At 39.3% G+C, this 16,668-nt stretch overlaps 1 protein-coding gene across 1 annotated transcript in view; it reads right to left on the bottom strand.

The window, feature by feature from the left end:
• Positions 1-368: 368 nt before the first annotated feature.
• Positions 369-16,668, bottom strand: part of LIN52 (lin-52 DREAM MuvB core complex component) — a 40,704-nt gene continuing 24,404 nt past the window's right edge. Inside the window, exon 6 of the mRNA XM_058026304.1 lies at positions 369-3,820. Coding sequence (XP_057882287.1) covers positions 3,765-3,820 — 56 coding nt within the window. The 3' untranslated portion in view covers positions 369-3,764. The remainder of the gene's footprint in view (positions 3,821-16,668) is intronic.

Here is a 16,668-nt window from a genome sequence, read left to right as displayed (position 1 = left end):
AACAACAGAGTAACAAAGTATGAGCTGCAATTAGGCCATACACACTTCACGGTATGCTTGCACTACAACTACTCTGCAATTTTAATTATGCCAGCTCAGGCTGTAGTAGAAGACAAACCATTGAACATTGTGAACACAAGGAAAGTGAACATGACCACAGAAAAAAACCATAGTAGAACCTGAAAAATCACGAGTAGTGCACAGATAGAAAGGAAGAAAAAATCCAAACAACTGTTGCCAACAATAAAATAAGTGAAAGTTTCAAAATGGAATTATCAGCAGATTTAGAACAACTTTCCCCCCCCAAGCTTTTTTTGTTTGGCTTTTTTTTTTTTTTTTTTTTTTTTTTTTTTTAATTTTTTAACCTTTCTTTGTATAACTGAATTATGGAACTCACTATCCTGGGGCATTTTTCAGGTCAGAAGTACAGAAAAATTAGGACTAAGACAAATTTATGGAGGGTAGGGTCTACTGTGGACCAGATTCAACTAAAACAGATTGCTGGAGACTGTGTAAGTTACCCTAATACAAAATCACTGTGTAAGCCTTTTGTTTATATCCTTCCCTATCCTTCTACAACTGCTTATAAGCAAAGAGAAGATTACAGATAAGACTGGCTTGTGATTTGACTTGTAACAGCACCTTGCATTTTTACGTAACATAAAAATCAGTAAAACCAGAATAAGGTTCAAATGTTATCTCCAAGCAATTTTCACTAATCTGTCATTCCTAGGTATCTTTTTGAGGGAAATATTAATCAAAGTTGAGAACTGTGAGTTACAGGACTGTTACAAGATTGTTGATTTTGTAACAGCAAAACACAGAGTTTAATGGAATATCACGTTATTCAATTGCCAGTGTACACAGACTTTTATTTTCATAATGATTAACATAACAAACAAGAATTTCTTCTCAGATGGATTAGATAGCAAAGCATTTGATAATCCAAGACCAAAGTGAACAGCCTTTATAACTGAATGTGTGTAACACTGGCATTTAAAAGGAACCAAATAAATATTGAGTTGACTTCTAAGAAACTCAGAGTAACATCTAATATACCAATACATGAAAACATTTTATAAAACAATGCATCAGCTTGATTAATATTACCAAATCTTGATTTTCTTACACTCTTCATTCCCATCAGTAACAAAAAGTCACTCAGATTTTCTTGTACAGATAGATAACTGCATGGATGTCAGGAAGGATAGCACTGAAGGAAAAAATTGGGTTCAAAAGGGTACAAAACCCCTTAGTAGCATTTGTATATTGACAAATATTTATTTACTGATGGGAATGGAACATCCACAGCCCAAACCCTGAGGTGGTGTCATGCAGATAAGAAAAGCCTGAAGAGTAGTATTGCCTAAGTGGCCAAGGAAAAGCTTTTGCATCTCAGAGGGCTATTTTGGAAACCCAAACAAACCTCTGAGATTTGCATTTGCATATTATTAAGCCAAAAAGCAATAACAGACAGAAAAAACTTCTCTGGCTAACACACAAAAATACATATCAATATTGTCAATAAAAAATAACATCATTGACTCACCTTTACAGATGATAAGTAAAAAAATCAAAAAAATATCACAATTCTAAAGCATATGTTAATGGCATCCCTACAGAAGTTGATTACTGTGTATAACAAAAGGAGATTTTTTCATCTTGTTGTTTGGTTTTTTTTTTTAAACATATGTATGTTACTAAAAACCACCTAGAGTTTGAAATTTCTTACTGCACATATCAGAAAATACACATATACTTCCAGGACAGGCTTTCATATATTTTCCTTTATCCTCCTTTCAGATCTCAATTCCTTAATGTGTTGGACCAAGAAACCTCTATAAAATACTGGTGATACAGATGAAGTATCCCATTATGTCATATATGTGTACATATATTACATATATAGTATACAAACCTAAATTTGCATTCCAAATCTATAATTCAATGCTTAAAGCTACATCAACATCAGTTTGCACCATAGGGTTTTTTTCTGTTCCTGAACTACCACTTTCAGCTTCTCTTTTCATTCATCTGTCTTAATTCTCATGTTCTCAAAGGATGGAGTTCCTGTTAAGCTCAGCCCCGCATAAACTGTGAAGGACAGAAATAACTCTGTTAAGTCTTAAATCAGGCTCCTGATATTTCTAAATTTGTGCAGTGTCTTTCCAGGATGTAGAATTTAACTACTTAAACTTAGTTAACCAGAGCTGTTCAAAATAAGCCTAGTTCTGATGGACATTAACCAAAAACCACAGACTGCAAACCAAAGGGTCACCAGCAATTCAGTAAAACTCAGAAGTCTATTTTATCAAAAAAATCTCCCCCTCTTTATTGCACACCCAAAAAGAGTCTCCTCTCTCTGCAAAGCCAGAAAAATGCAGTGCTGTAAGGACAGCCTGTTACATGTAATATTTCCAAACAATTTCTCCTCTCATATGTGACTACAGCCTGAGAAATGACACATTTTGAAAAGTCTGCATGGTAAAAATAACGTTATGTTATGTTTCAACATTATGTTGTATCCTAAAAAAGAACATATTTACTAATGCTTAAAATGTTTTTTTCTAGGAAAAGGAAAGAGGATGAAATGAAAACAAAATTTCCCTTAAATAAAACAAAAAGTCTGAACATGCTCTATACCTCTTCCAAGGGCTGAATATGTAGAAGTGCATGAACAGAAGAAAAAAGGCATTAAACTGTAATCACAGTGTTCTGAAAGGGAGCAGCTCACAGAAGTTTCTATCTTAAAAATTCTGGGGTTGTAGGAGAAGAAAATTTTGAGTTGCTGGTTGTTAAGCAATTAAAAATACCACAAAACATTATTTTCAGAAACATTGAGATCTTATATAGACCGACCTTTTTCACAATATGGCTAACAGTCCTGATGCCACTTCTTGGAGTGATAACTTAAAACATTACCATCTTTCAACTTTAGAACTCTTTCCAGTTTCTAGCCCTGCAAGAAGCAAAGAATTGCAGAGGACTGACAAAGCTGTTTCTTTGTGTACTGGCCAAAGCTTCAGCGAGGATACCTTCCTGGAGACACAGTAACACTTCTCACTCCCCCCGGTCTGTGAGTTTCAATTTCACTTAGAGAACCACTCAGAGGTGAAATGAAGCTCCAGGCACACCGGAGGTCTGGAGCTCTTCCTCGGGGTACCAGATGTGCTTCTCTGAAGGCAGTGGGCAACTGGAATCTAATGCAGAGACTGCACTTGGCTTCTACACTAAAAGCATGTGCTCCTGCTGAGCCAGTGCTCCTGGCCAATCCACACCCCAAACTACGCTCAAATCCTTCAGCACAGGCGTCGCACACAGGAAACCAATCTCAGACCAAAGACACGCCAAAGGGTCAAGGCCTCATGGTGGACACTGGCCAGGGTCAGATCTGCTGTGTACCTCAAACAGGCTGCCCCTGAGAGCAGCTGAGTAAGGACACTGGCTGTTCACTTTGAACTGCTGACTGAAACAGGTAACTGTGTCACAGCATGTCAGGGCCAAGTCCTCCTGGTGGACATCCAGATGAAGTCTGGATGAGCAGATGAAGTCTGAATTCCAATGCAACCAACTGCAGTCCTTGTGACCTGTGCATATTGTACATTTCCCCCATAAAGAGATGAGCTGTGGAAGCAAAAAGAAATGCTTGCTTCTGAAGGTGTAGGGCAAGAGCTTTGTTCTTCTTAGACTTTCTGGGCTTCATCTGGATCTGCAGTACATGAAATGACTTAGTTGGGGTATTTTCATCCAAATGTTAGATGTAGCTACTTTTTGGGTTTCTCCAGGATGTTCAGGAATTTCCCTCGAGTCATTTCTCTGGCTGAAATCACAAGGGAAGAAAAAGAAATCAGTATTTTTTAAAAAGCCAAGAAACTCAAACAATTGTATAATCTGTATAATTGTATAACATAATCTAACCATAGGACAAGAAATTAATTAAGATTTGTGCTTGTACCAAAACAAAGAATTATTTTATTTATCTATTAAAGTGGAAAATAAATAAAACCGCATTTCAGCTTGAATTCCTGACATGCTACAAATGCAGGCAGGGTCTGGAATCTTCTAAACTCAGCAATAATTCCCACAGGCTGTCTCATTACATACAATCTATGCTTTCTATTCCTACTGCATAATGCTCTTGCAGCACCTCCTTTTCCCTGTACTATCCATCTCTGAATGGTGAAATCCAAATCTCCATCACTCTATCTCAGCACAATTGTTCCTGTATGTTATAATCTGTCAGAGATTATGGAACTCTCTCTTTCTCTGTTTCAGGATTATTGGTCCCTGGATGATGTGATCTTCAACAGAAATTAGGCAGCGCTTTCTCTCTCTCAGCAGTGTCAGTCCCTGGATGCTGTAATATAATGAGGTTTATATTCCTTCAATGTACTTCGTGTATGGATAGGGTAATAAAGTAAAGTTTATAGAGCTTTGGTCTTCTCTTTCTCTCTGCGTTGTCAGTCCTTCGATGTTTAATACAGCAAGGCAAGGCTTATGTGTCTCGCTCTCACACTCAGCACCATCAATCTCTGGTAGCTGTATTACAGCAGGGTTTACACAGCCACTTTTCTGCATGAGACATTTCTGACTTGAGAACCCACAAGCTCAGAAGCTGGCAGAGCAGTCTCATACTGTTCTTGTCTTGCAATAACAATACAATGCATCAAAGACAGCACCATTAGCAACTGAGGCCTGGAGAAAGACAATCTTCCCACTGGTGCCCCTCCATTTCTTTTCAATAGAGGTGTAAGCTTTGTGCTGGACTGGCAGGCATCAAAACATGGAGGGTTTTATTCACAGGAATGCTGAAAGCATGCATGTTTCCCACACCTAGTCTCAAAGACAGTCTAGAAGGAGAAAGGAATTAATTTTCTGTTTTATCCATTCAACTCCTGACTTCTCTACTGAGACAAACATCAGAAATTAAGATTAGCATAAAAACTGGTGGTGGGTTTGTTGATGTTGGGTTTTCTTTTGACATTATTGATTGTCTGTCAGAACAGAACTAAAATGTAATTAAAATGTTCAGCTTACAATACTCAGTGTGCACTCGGATAAAGACATTTTGTTATTGTTTACATAAAAGTTAGAATTTGTGTCTTAAGGCCTCTTCTTTAAATTACTACATTCTAACTTGTTTACACAAAATTTTATCACAAGGTATTGTCATCAGTAAAATTCCTGTAAAACAATTAATTGTATTTAAGCGTATATAACCTGTTACATACTGATACTTGCAGGCTGCAAAGTCCACTGTCCTGAGTGGAACATGCTTCAGACTGGCTGCAGGTTCAAGCAGATCACTGCACTGTTTTCTTGCCTCATGCCTCCAGCTGTGAGTTACATCACCTGGGATCCTGCTTCCGATGCATAGCATGAGCTACCACAAAAGTATCATTTGTACCTCTACCTCCCCAACCCCAAGATAACCCGTATGTCTTAAGTGCTGCTGAAGTGACCCAGGGGTAGAAGGTGCTGCAGAAGAACAGAGAGGATTGGTATTTTGTCAGGAACTAAGTTGTTATGCCCAAAGAACATGATTAAATAAAATGGAAATATTTTTAAATTTCAGTTTGGAATAGATTCTTAGTTCTCTGACACCTCCCTGCCTTGCTCCAACAACAGTGCAGGGTTTTAAAACACTCTTAACGAGAAAAGTACGTAAGCCGAACTGCAGTTGATAAAGTGGAAAGTTTTCCAGAGTGCAAGTCCCAGAGAGGAGATATACGAATGCATGACAATTCTGTTCCCCCAAAGAGGGCTGCACCCCATAAATCAGGCAGAGAGCAGAGACTCCTTCTGTGCGCTGAGTGAAATTACTGTGGGTTGGAGGTTGCTCCAGAGCACGTGCCTGCCTGTTCACTTGTCATCGGAGATGTTAACATTTCTGATTAATTCACAGACCTCTCATTTTATTCTTCATTCCTTTATCCTTGCTATCCTGTTCTGCTGCAGCTTAAAGATTCTTACCGACCTGCTACAATAATCACCACCCGCTTCCCCCCCCAACCTGGTGAAATTGTTTAGTGATGCCAACCGCGCTTTTAATTTGCAAGACATCAGACACAGAGGTAATTTATACCAACATCTGTTCATTTCTGACTTCTGAAACAAACTCGCACATGCTGCTACAAAATCCCATTAGGAGCAGGAGACAGCCTTCTGCTATTCTGTATTCCTCGTCTCCTCACAGACTCAGCCTTGCAGCAGGGCTTTATTTTTAAAGATATGATGCCAAACTGAGAAACAAAAAGGACCTTTTATCTTTGTATATGTATGAAAATGGCCAGGAAGTAACATCCTCATTTGACAGAAAAACCACAGCCAAACTAAGGGCAAGTTTCCACAAGCATAAACAATCTCGTCTTCCCTGCTTCAGCTGCTTCTCTTATTTGTCCAAGAACCACAGTTCCATGTATTCCTGGTAAACACAGGCCAAATTTCTACTACATGGTATTGCCTTCAAACATCTTGGCTATTCCTTCACCTTTGTTTCTTTTTAATCTGTGCTGGAATATGATTTGATGGATTTTGCACAGTAAAAGGCTCTATTATTAAACTGACTTCTCTGCTCAGTATTGCTTCTGAGAAATGAATTCTTAATAATAGGAATATCATTTCCATTGGGGTCTTATGGAGCTTGCTGGAGTGAGGGAAGAGCTTGTGAATGAAGAAACCATCACCCACATTCCAAATACGATTGCAGGCTAAGAGAGATGGTAAAACCAGCTTTAAGCAACTACCCAAGGGACCAGCAGAAGCCATTTGAATAGTAGATAGAGGTGGATTTTTTAATTAAAAGGTTGGACAAAACTATAGTGAAAACCTCAGGGATTTTTTCCTTTACAATGGTAGTTTAAAGCATGGACTTCAAGGGAAGAGAGGTTTGAGCACAGGTTTCATTGTAGCAGCAGACACACACACTACAGAGGCTGCGCAGCACAAAACAGAAACATGAATCTGCATGACAAGTCACGATTTACAACCTTGCCTATGCTGTGCATCTATGACAATGGAAAAATCAACAATGGATACCATTGCAATAGCTTGGATACAAATTAACCCCACCTATCAGGGAGAAGGAAGACACTGAACTCCACAGAAAAAAACAGTTTAGGTTGATAACAGCACTGGTTCTCTGGAAGTAGTGCTTGAATAAACTCCATCAGATAAATGCATTGAAAAATGGTATCAGGCTATTATAATTAACAGAGAATGCTGTACTGCAGGAATTAAGTTTGCTGCCTGGCAAAGATCTGCCAAGCAGATCTCAAGAACAGGTACTGGATAGGAAAGGCTGGGGCTGAAAGGAGGAAGAGATATTTCCACTTGATAGGGGAGCAGAATAAGGTTTAATATAATCTCCTCTTTAGAACTTCAATCCCTCAATCCCACATTTAGCCTTGTTGCCTCAGGCTCTGTTTTTACTACAATTGTCCCCAAGCTGCCTCTCCACAGTAAATTTTATAGTTGCTGGTTGAAAAGATTCAGTGGTACAGATTGATTTCCTACAAGTGAGGAGATGAGGGATTACCAAAAGCAGTCCTGGTTAACAAGATTGGGTGCAGAATCTCCTGCTAGAGCAGCCCACTCTGCCAGTGCTTTGCATCCTTTCACTATGACATATGGGTTTCATTACACAAAGATTTTCCTGATTTTAACTTGGAGGCGATTACATTGGAAACTCAGAGCTATCTTTACATCTGTAGCAATTTAAAGGTTAAGTAACTTTTAATCAAATGACAAAGACTCATAATGTTTTTTCCTCGATTGAAAATGAAAACTGCTGTTCCGGATATTCCTTCCACTGACAATTTAATTAGAAAAAAACCCACTGCATTGGAGATTGGGGTCCAGCCTGATTGCTCCCCATAAAAAGCCTTCTCACACATACAACAGCACAGGACATACTGTGTCATAAGGTCTGGATAGCCAGGAAATAATGGAAGGATTTACTGCTTTAAAATCAGCAAGGAAAACAGTGACTTACATAAGCAACTTTCACCCAGGAGAATCCTAAGTAGCACACATACTTCCACACTTCCTAAACATAATATACACTTAAATATATCCACAACATACTTGGGGATAAAGTCTATGTAAAAGATATATATGACGAACTGTATTTATCACACATTCAGCATGAACATCATACTTTCACTGCTTACCACTTCTGGGCTTATCTAAAAATCTCAAAACAAAGCCTGCGAGTACCTTCAAATTATAGATATTTTAATACAAAGTCACTTGCTAAAGAAGCACTTCTTAGCTTCTCTCCCAGATGTACAACTTATGGGACAAATTTGACTGTGATCCCTCTCTGACCTGAAAATGTAGTCTTGCTGAAATCTAAAGGTCTTGCTACTAATAAAACCCAGAAATACAATTAATGTTTTTAGCACTGAAATGACTTGCAGTGCCATATTTTGAATGCTACATTCTTGCCTACAAAAAGGCTATTTTAGGCACTGTTATACTTTGTTAGCTTATCAGTTATTCCTCTCATGCAGTTGTACTTATGGTAGCTAAAGAACTTGTTTTTCAGCATGGAAGGATTCCTTTAAAGTACTAATCATGCACCCTCAAATACTGCTGTGTCCTTGGACTACATAGAAAACAAAACTAGAAAGGTTTATTTCTGAAGCACTGTCAATGCAAATTACCATTTTATGGCAAAGAATATGAATTGCAGAAAGACAGCAGAACATTTCTCTGGTTTTTAACCTTCTATCACAAGAATCTGTTGCATCAGAAATTATTTCTTATGTGCTGAGATACAATGTTAGGATAAGAAGACACAGTGATTCTTTTTCTTAGTTGGCAGGACATAAAAAAGGCCTAGAGGAACCTGCCTGTGAAGGATTGTGGGAGTTTTGCTTGACTGAACTTGTGAAAGCCAGCTGCAAAGACACACCTTGCAGTTGGACCCAACTAATATTGCATATGGAAGGAAAATAAAAAAAAAAAAATCAGGGGATGAGGGCTGAAGGCAAAAAGGTAATTTAAAATCAGTAAAAATATTTAAGATTGACATTATTACTGAACAGCCCTCAAAGAAAAAAGAGGCATATGACGGACAAAACCAAGGGAATATTTTTACCCAGACAATATAATCTGAACTTCTGTCAGAGAGACAGAAGCTGGTCCTTGCAGATCTATCTCAAACCAGACCCCCAAAATTCTATCACCACCTGGCACCAGCTCACACCTCTTTCTTCATGGGAAGAGCTTCAATTACTCTGCTATCTGCTATTTCCTAATCTAAGTGTCAGATGAGCTGCTAGTTGAAGACTGCTGGCCTTTGACAAATACTTACCAGTGAATGCTACCCCAAGCCCAATTTCAGAGAGTTGAACTGCCATCTCAGGAGAGCAGTGGCTAGTGAAAACAAGGTCAGTCACCTTCACTGGAGGCACAACTGGCACATGCAGACACTCTAAGTTGTGCTTCAGGAACTGTTACACTGAACTGAAGATCACTGCAATCACCTAACACTCCTGAAACACATTTCTCAGGTAAGACAATACAATCAGTGAAAACCTCCAGGTGGAATAAGCTTGCACTACCATGGCATCTCTCAGTAATCAGTATCAAAGCACTTGCAAAGTTTGTCAAGCCTCACAATATTCTTGAAACACACAGTGATTTAATTCCCATCTTACAGATGGGATCACAGCCTCAGTACAGACTGTTGTGCTTTCACCTCAGCCAGCAACCAAGCCCTATTCAGCCATTTGCTCACTCCTCACCAGAATCAGGGAGAGGATCAGAAGGGTAAAAGCTGGGAAATTTGTGGGTCAGGATTAAGACAGTTTAATAGAGAAAGCGAAGCAAAACAAGGAATTGATTCACTGCTGTCCATGGCAGGCAGGTGTTCAGCATCTCCAGGAGAGCATGGCTCCATCACACATAATGGTGACTTGGGAAGACAAACATCACCACTCTGAACATCTCTCCACTCCTCCTTTCCCCCCCCACTTTATCCACTGATGATAATGTCATGTGGTCCAGAATATCCCTTTGGTCAGTTTGGATCACCCATCCCAGCTCTCTCCTCACAACCTTACATGCACCTTGAGCCTCTTTGCCAGCATGGCAGTACAGGAAGCAGAAAAGGCCTTGGCTCTGCTCACCAATACCAAAACCATCTCTATTATCAACCTGTGTGCAGCACAAATCCAGAACACAGGCCCATACCAGCCACTGTGCAGAAAATTAACTCTACCCCAGCCAAAACCAGCACAAGATGTATGCAAAAGGATTCAGCAACTGTGCTAGAATTCAGGCTCTGAAAGATGAGCTGTCAAGTCTTGCTGCAGCATTTTTAAATAATAACACCCCCTTGGTACAAAACATCAGTGTCTTTCCCTTGGTGAATGAGCCAGCAGAATGTGCCCTTACCTCAGCTGTACTTCACAGTCTGGCATGGCTTGTTTTGAAATGCCAAAGGCAGGCTGTGAATTGGAGCAGGTGAGCACATGGACTGCTCCTCCCAGTATGCCATGAGAACAGTCCTCTCTGACAGAGAAGTGGTAATAGCTGAGACTGATGAAAGTTTTAAACCATTGAAACAGTTTTGTGAGTGTTAGCTAGAGCCTCAAGAATTGTAATCAAATACCTAATGCCTTCCTGAATTGTGAATCCTCATGTGACCTCTTTCCACCTTGTTTTTCTCCACATATAGTACTCATGTTTTATCTTATACCTGATAAGAGATCTCAGAGATCATTCAGGATTATCCAGTGACAACATATCTGCTGCAGATTAATAAATCCTCAAAAATGTTATTGTAGCTATCAATAAATACTAACATTATATCTGCTGTAAGAAAAATTAGATTCCTTCCCTCAGAATAATTTACCTTGTTCTCCTAACCAGATTTCCCTACCTTGCAAGGAAGTTACCATTCTGTTTGCATTCAGTTGCAAACTGTGATGTTCACAGAGCTTTGAATGCTGAAACTACAAACAATATTCACTCACATACAGGCAGGCAGAGTCAGTCAATGAAATGCAAGGGGCAAAGACAACCCTGCCAATGACCAGGGAGCTACTAAACTTATGTTCCAGGCCACAGATACCAGGATGTGCAGGTATTTTGTCCCAAGTGATCCTGATATTACAGTAAACTCTTAGAGTACCTCCCAATTCTAGGAGTGGCCTGCAGCCAATATTTTGTAGGGCCAAAGATCTGATCCCTTTGACCCCCAAAGCAGGGAAAGAGTTACATCTTCTCTCTGCAAAGCCAATAAAAACCTCTTGATTATAATTTAGATAAGAGCCACTGGATTGAATAATAATGTCTGAAACTCCCCTGGCTGTTTCACCTTGAGACGTCCATCACTGGGTTAAACATGATGCTAATTGCATTTGGATTGATTAATTTCTCTCACTCCTGTCTATTCGAATAATGCTTAACAAAATAATCACAGCACCCAGAGCCAAATCTTCTCCGTCAAAGGAATGAAGCCATCAGAAGCAGCAGAGATGAAAGAAATGAAGATGACCCGTAATTACTGCTACGGTGATATCATTACCATATTACAGAAAATGAGTGCACGTGGGGGGAGCGGGGGCTGCCATTATTATTTATTTTTTAATGGAACCTCACATCCTAAGAATACAGATCCAACACACTGAGTGGAGCATACGCAAATACAGAACTAAAAAATTATTGTGCATTAAACTGCAAAATACAGTGAACACAAGGACTCCTGATACATCATGCATCCTGTACTGTGAGCTGCTGTTTATTCACTTCACTATTTTTTCATTGCAATAACATTTTGTGTATGACTAGCATAGAGATTTAAGATGCCTCTCTTCCCAAAAAGATCCTCGAGGGCCTGCAGCAGAACTCACCCATAACCTTGATGCAAAAGCCATTCTTTTTTAATATTATTACAAGTCATCTTATTTTCAATGCTGGCATTCAGATTTTTAAACCACAAGACCTAATCTGATGCTCAAAGAAAAGCTATTATGCAAGAAATTTTTATTCTTCAAAGCTGATTCCTCTCTGAAGGCAGTTATAAACTGCATCCCCAGCCACAGTAGATCACTTTCAACCATTCAATATGTTGGTTCTGTAAAGATATCAAATGTATCAAGTCTGGAAGAATTTAAAGCAGGATTTGAAAAAAAAACAAAAACAAAAAACCCCAAACAACCAAACCCACAACCCTAACATGCAAATTGAAGGCCTTCTGCTCCCTTTATTCTCCAAAATACACTCCCAAAGCCCCTATCATTTGAGAAACAAATAGCTTGGCAATTGTGTAAGATCTACAGACACCTGTGCACTGCAATTCTAATTGTGGTTTATACACTTCACTTCCCTCAGTGCTCCTTATGTCTGCCCCCTAGACTCAGACCAAAGACAAAAAAAAAAAAAAAAAAAAAAACTACACACAACTAGCAGCTTAAAATATTTATTCTGGAATAAAGCCAAGGTCAAATACACAAGAAAACTTTGCATGCCAAAAATGTCAAGACCTAAGACCAGGCACTGACTCATGAAGCTAATTAAACACAGAAAAATTATTTTCAACTATTTTGTAAGGCTGAAATAAAAAAAAAAAAAAAAAAAAAAAAAACCCGAGTTACGCTTCTAATATTAAAAGTAGTAAGAAAAGCAATTTTGCATCAAAGTTGAGGATATTTTCAAATATACCTGAAAAGTACTTTACTAGCATAAGTTATTATTGGAAGATCTCCAATTTGGGAGAGCTGTGACCACCAAATCCCACAGATATCACAAATAAACAGCAGAATAGGGCCATGCTTTTATAAGAAGGACTCTAAAGGGCCTTTTTCTATTTGCTTGTACCAAAAGGAAAATAACCTCTTCCTGGCTTCCAACACCTGCAGTGGATCAAGAGTTCTTCATAATTTAGATTTTCTCACCACAGGATCTAAAGGAAGAATCTTCCTTCTCAAAAAACAACATGCAGAAATGAGATCAAAACTCCTTGCACTAGAATTCTCAGGCATAAAACACAAAGCAGCTCAGCAAAGAGGTCTGTGCTGAACACACAGAGAGAGCCAGGTATGAAAGGTTTCTGGAGGTGAATGGGCCTTTCTCATAAGGAACAGAGGCAGAAGTGCTGTGCATGCTCCCACAGCACAGTGCCCCTGCCTGCACTGGGCAACACGTATTTGCTGCCGGGAGCAAAGCAGGTGAACCCTGAGAGTAACAATTTTTTCAAGATTTATCAGTGGCCAGGGCATGGAGGCCATGGCCAAATCTGAGCTCAGGAGCCAATAGAAACAAGGGGATTAAGAGTTATTAGGAGCAGAGAGAATTACATATTTACAGTACAGTTACTGAAAAATAATCGTGTAATGATTATGTAAGTCCCTATATTCCTTTTGGCTAATAACGCTGGGATACAAGCTGTATGGTTATGCAAGCCAGGGCACACAAATCCAATCAGAAGACATCAAGGCTTGTTTACAGGGAGGCTTGCAGCACTGGATCAGGAATGGTACAGCTTCCTTGACCTCCAAAAGGTAGAAACCAGCCCTTGTCAATAGGTTAGCTAATGGTCTGAACTGTGAAGAAGAACTGAATTTTAAAATTTAACTTCCGTCAACAAACTTAATGGAAAGAGATATCTAGATCAAAGGAGCTCATAATATGGTAGTCTGTATTTATTTGTCCAGAAGTATGTCTTTACTTTAAAGAGCAGACTAAATCTTTAAAATGTTTTATAAACCCAGGATTCCTTATTGAAACATTTTTCTGTTTAGATGACTGCAGCCCTTGACAGAACAATGCATTATCAGTACTGAAGGTCTCTATGAAAAGATTTATGGGTTTTGACTGAAGAATACTATTTGATTTGCACATTAATTAAACCAAGATTCCTTTTGCAATGAGTATGATACAACACATAATATTAAGACTTCCAAACTTTCCAGAAATCCAAGGAAGAAGTCTGTATAGCTAAATATATGCAAATGACCGAAATCTCAGTGTTCCAAGGTCAAAGCCTCAGGCTTTGTTAAGACAGAATTATGGAAGAACAGCAGTTTGTGGGCTGCAGAAGAAAACCTTCACAACTGCCTCCATCATTTTATTCTTTCCTTTGTGTGAATCAAAGGTACTTCATGTAACTACTGCCCTTACCCCTATCCTCATCCTTCCCAGTATATTCACTGCCTGCTTTATTCCAGCATTTTAAGGTATAGTTGTATAATTTAAGTCATTTTAACTTATTAAGTTTCATGTGTTCTGCCACTACAATACTCTTCTGGCAGCAATACTCTGAGCTGAGGAGTATCTGAGAGACCAGAAGAGGATTCAGGAAATTCAAAACCATCTTTACCAACTCCAAGCTGGTCACAAGACACCTGAGGAGATGCAATGATTTAGAAACGCTACAGATTTTACAGCATCCAAATGCTAGGAGAGTCAAGCTTGAATGATAGCAAAAATCTGATCTACTTGATAACAAAACTGTAGTTAGTTGTAATAAATAAGGCTGTTTGGAACGGGTATTAAAATCTAAACAATGTAGGTTCTGTGACAATAATTACAATTTAGCTGCTATCAAGCCTAAAGGCAACTAGGCAAGGCTTAACTGTAAAAGCAGATGTAAAAGATATACCCAAAAATACCCTCCCAGATTCAAAAGGAAATTTGAGAACATTTTTCATAAACATCCTCATGCTTTTAGTATCTATGAGTTTTGAAGAAAATATTAAGAATCCAAGAAATACAGAGGGTATTGGAGTCTGAAGATATCTCCTGAGAGTAGGGGCCAGAAGAAACTCCTGTTTTCTGAAACCCAGAAATAAAGCCAAATAAAACATCATTACAAAAGAAAAAATCATTCTTTTTCTCTCCAGAAGGTCTACTGAGAGTAGCCCAGTAAGCTTTGGTACTCATCTGCTTCCAAAAATCCTTTCATGTTTATTTACAGTCCATGCATACGATGGGTCTGAGGCCACGTCTACCATTAGGTACTTCTCTTATGAAAGCTGAATGCAGTGACACTGCTGTCCTTTAATGAGCACAGAACTGGTTTTCATCCACTACCAAAGGAAAGAACAGAGGCACTGCAGCCCAGCAGACAGCAAACCTTCTACAGGACAGCTCAGAAAGGAAAGCAGAAGGCACTGGCTCTGCTTTGCCATGAAGAGTCTCCACAGATTTGGTGACTGGAAGCACTGCTCTGAGGGTTGAGCGGCACTGAAGAAACTTTGGAAGTCAGGAGAACTCTGAAGAGTCCATGATCCAGTGCCAATGGAATTACCAGATGTATTTAGAGTTAGGAAGGTACAGCAGAGTAGAAGAGGTACAATAAAATGAGGGTACAAGGAAAAAGTGCTCAGTGATCAAAATTTAATCTACCAGAAGAGAACATATCAAACAAGGTATACAGTACAATATCATATGAGGAAAATTGTACAGTAAATGGTACAGATTTGATAGAACCTTGGCAGGTCTCCAGTTACTGTTCTGTCCAGAACATACACGCTGCTCAAGGCTTTATCCAGCCAAGCCATAAAAACATCCACAGATGGAGACTGCACAACCTCTCTTGACAATCCTTCCAATACTTGACTGTTCCATGCTGGAAAAGTTTTCTCTTGATTCCAGTCAGAAACATTCTTGCATCAATTTACAATTATTGTCTCTTGTCCTCCCACAGCCTGACTCCCTCTTCTCAAGTAACCTCCCTGCATGTTCTAGCAGCAGCTATCAGGTCCCTGGGAGATCACCTCTTCTCCATGCTCAATGAGCCCCATTCCCCTGGCCTCTGCTCACAGGGCAGGTGCTCCAGCCCCTGATCATCCTGGTGGCCCTCCACTGAACTCACTCCAGATTACCAATGTCTTCCTCATGCTCAGGCACGGAGGACACCACTGGATGTGGCATTGCAGATGCAGATGAATCACTTCACGGATCCTCTGCGCATGTTTCAATCAACAGATGCATATACAATCCCACATTCCTTTTCCATATACTACTTACTTGCTGTATTCATTTTCAACACTGTTTCCTTGCCTTTAACCTTCTACCTACCCACTGCTTTGCTCAATGTTCCAGGAAACCCAGGTACCATAGGTAAGAGTGAGGGCATTTTATGCCCTGAGACAGGGAAGGAACTCTTTGTTTCTTTCAGTTTTATATGCATACATTAATAAACAAAATTTTTAAGCTTTGTTTTGTTTGTGGTTTTTTTTATTAATGTGCTCTTTATTTTCAAGTAAGCCAGATACTAGACATGAAAATCTTGGGGCAACCAAGAGAACTGTCTGTTAAAAACCAAATGAGAGCTTGGCCTGCTACCCAGAAATATCCATCACCCAGCCCTTTTCTGCTGGGATTTGTGCTGAATGACGTCCTCTGCAGGTTAACAATTAGTTTTTAGCATAAGAGTCCTGTGTCATCGTCATCATCTCCCCAGGAGACCAAAACAGGCTGAGTGATTTTTAGATTATATGGTCTGATAAGACACAGGCTCCTGACTCTGCGTGCTTGTGCCATGCAGGCCACCTGCTCTATGGAGCTGCCACCAGGGACACATTCAAAAAGGTTTAATAATGATGTTTTCTCTAGAGATGTAACTCAAAGCATGCTCAGAATTTGCATTCTATACCACTGACTAAAATCTTGTATACAAAATCCTATCTATAAATAGGAACTATGACTAGT

The sequence above is a fragment of the Melospiza georgiana genome, chromosome 6 (genome assembly GCF_028018845.1).
Source record: "Melospiza georgiana isolate bMelGeo1 chromosome 6, bMelGeo1.pri, whole genome shotgun sequence".
NCBI lineage: Eukaryota > Metazoa > Chordata > Aves > Passeriformes > Passerellidae > Melospiza > Melospiza georgiana.
This window is presented reverse-complemented; position numbering and strand designations above follow the sequence as displayed.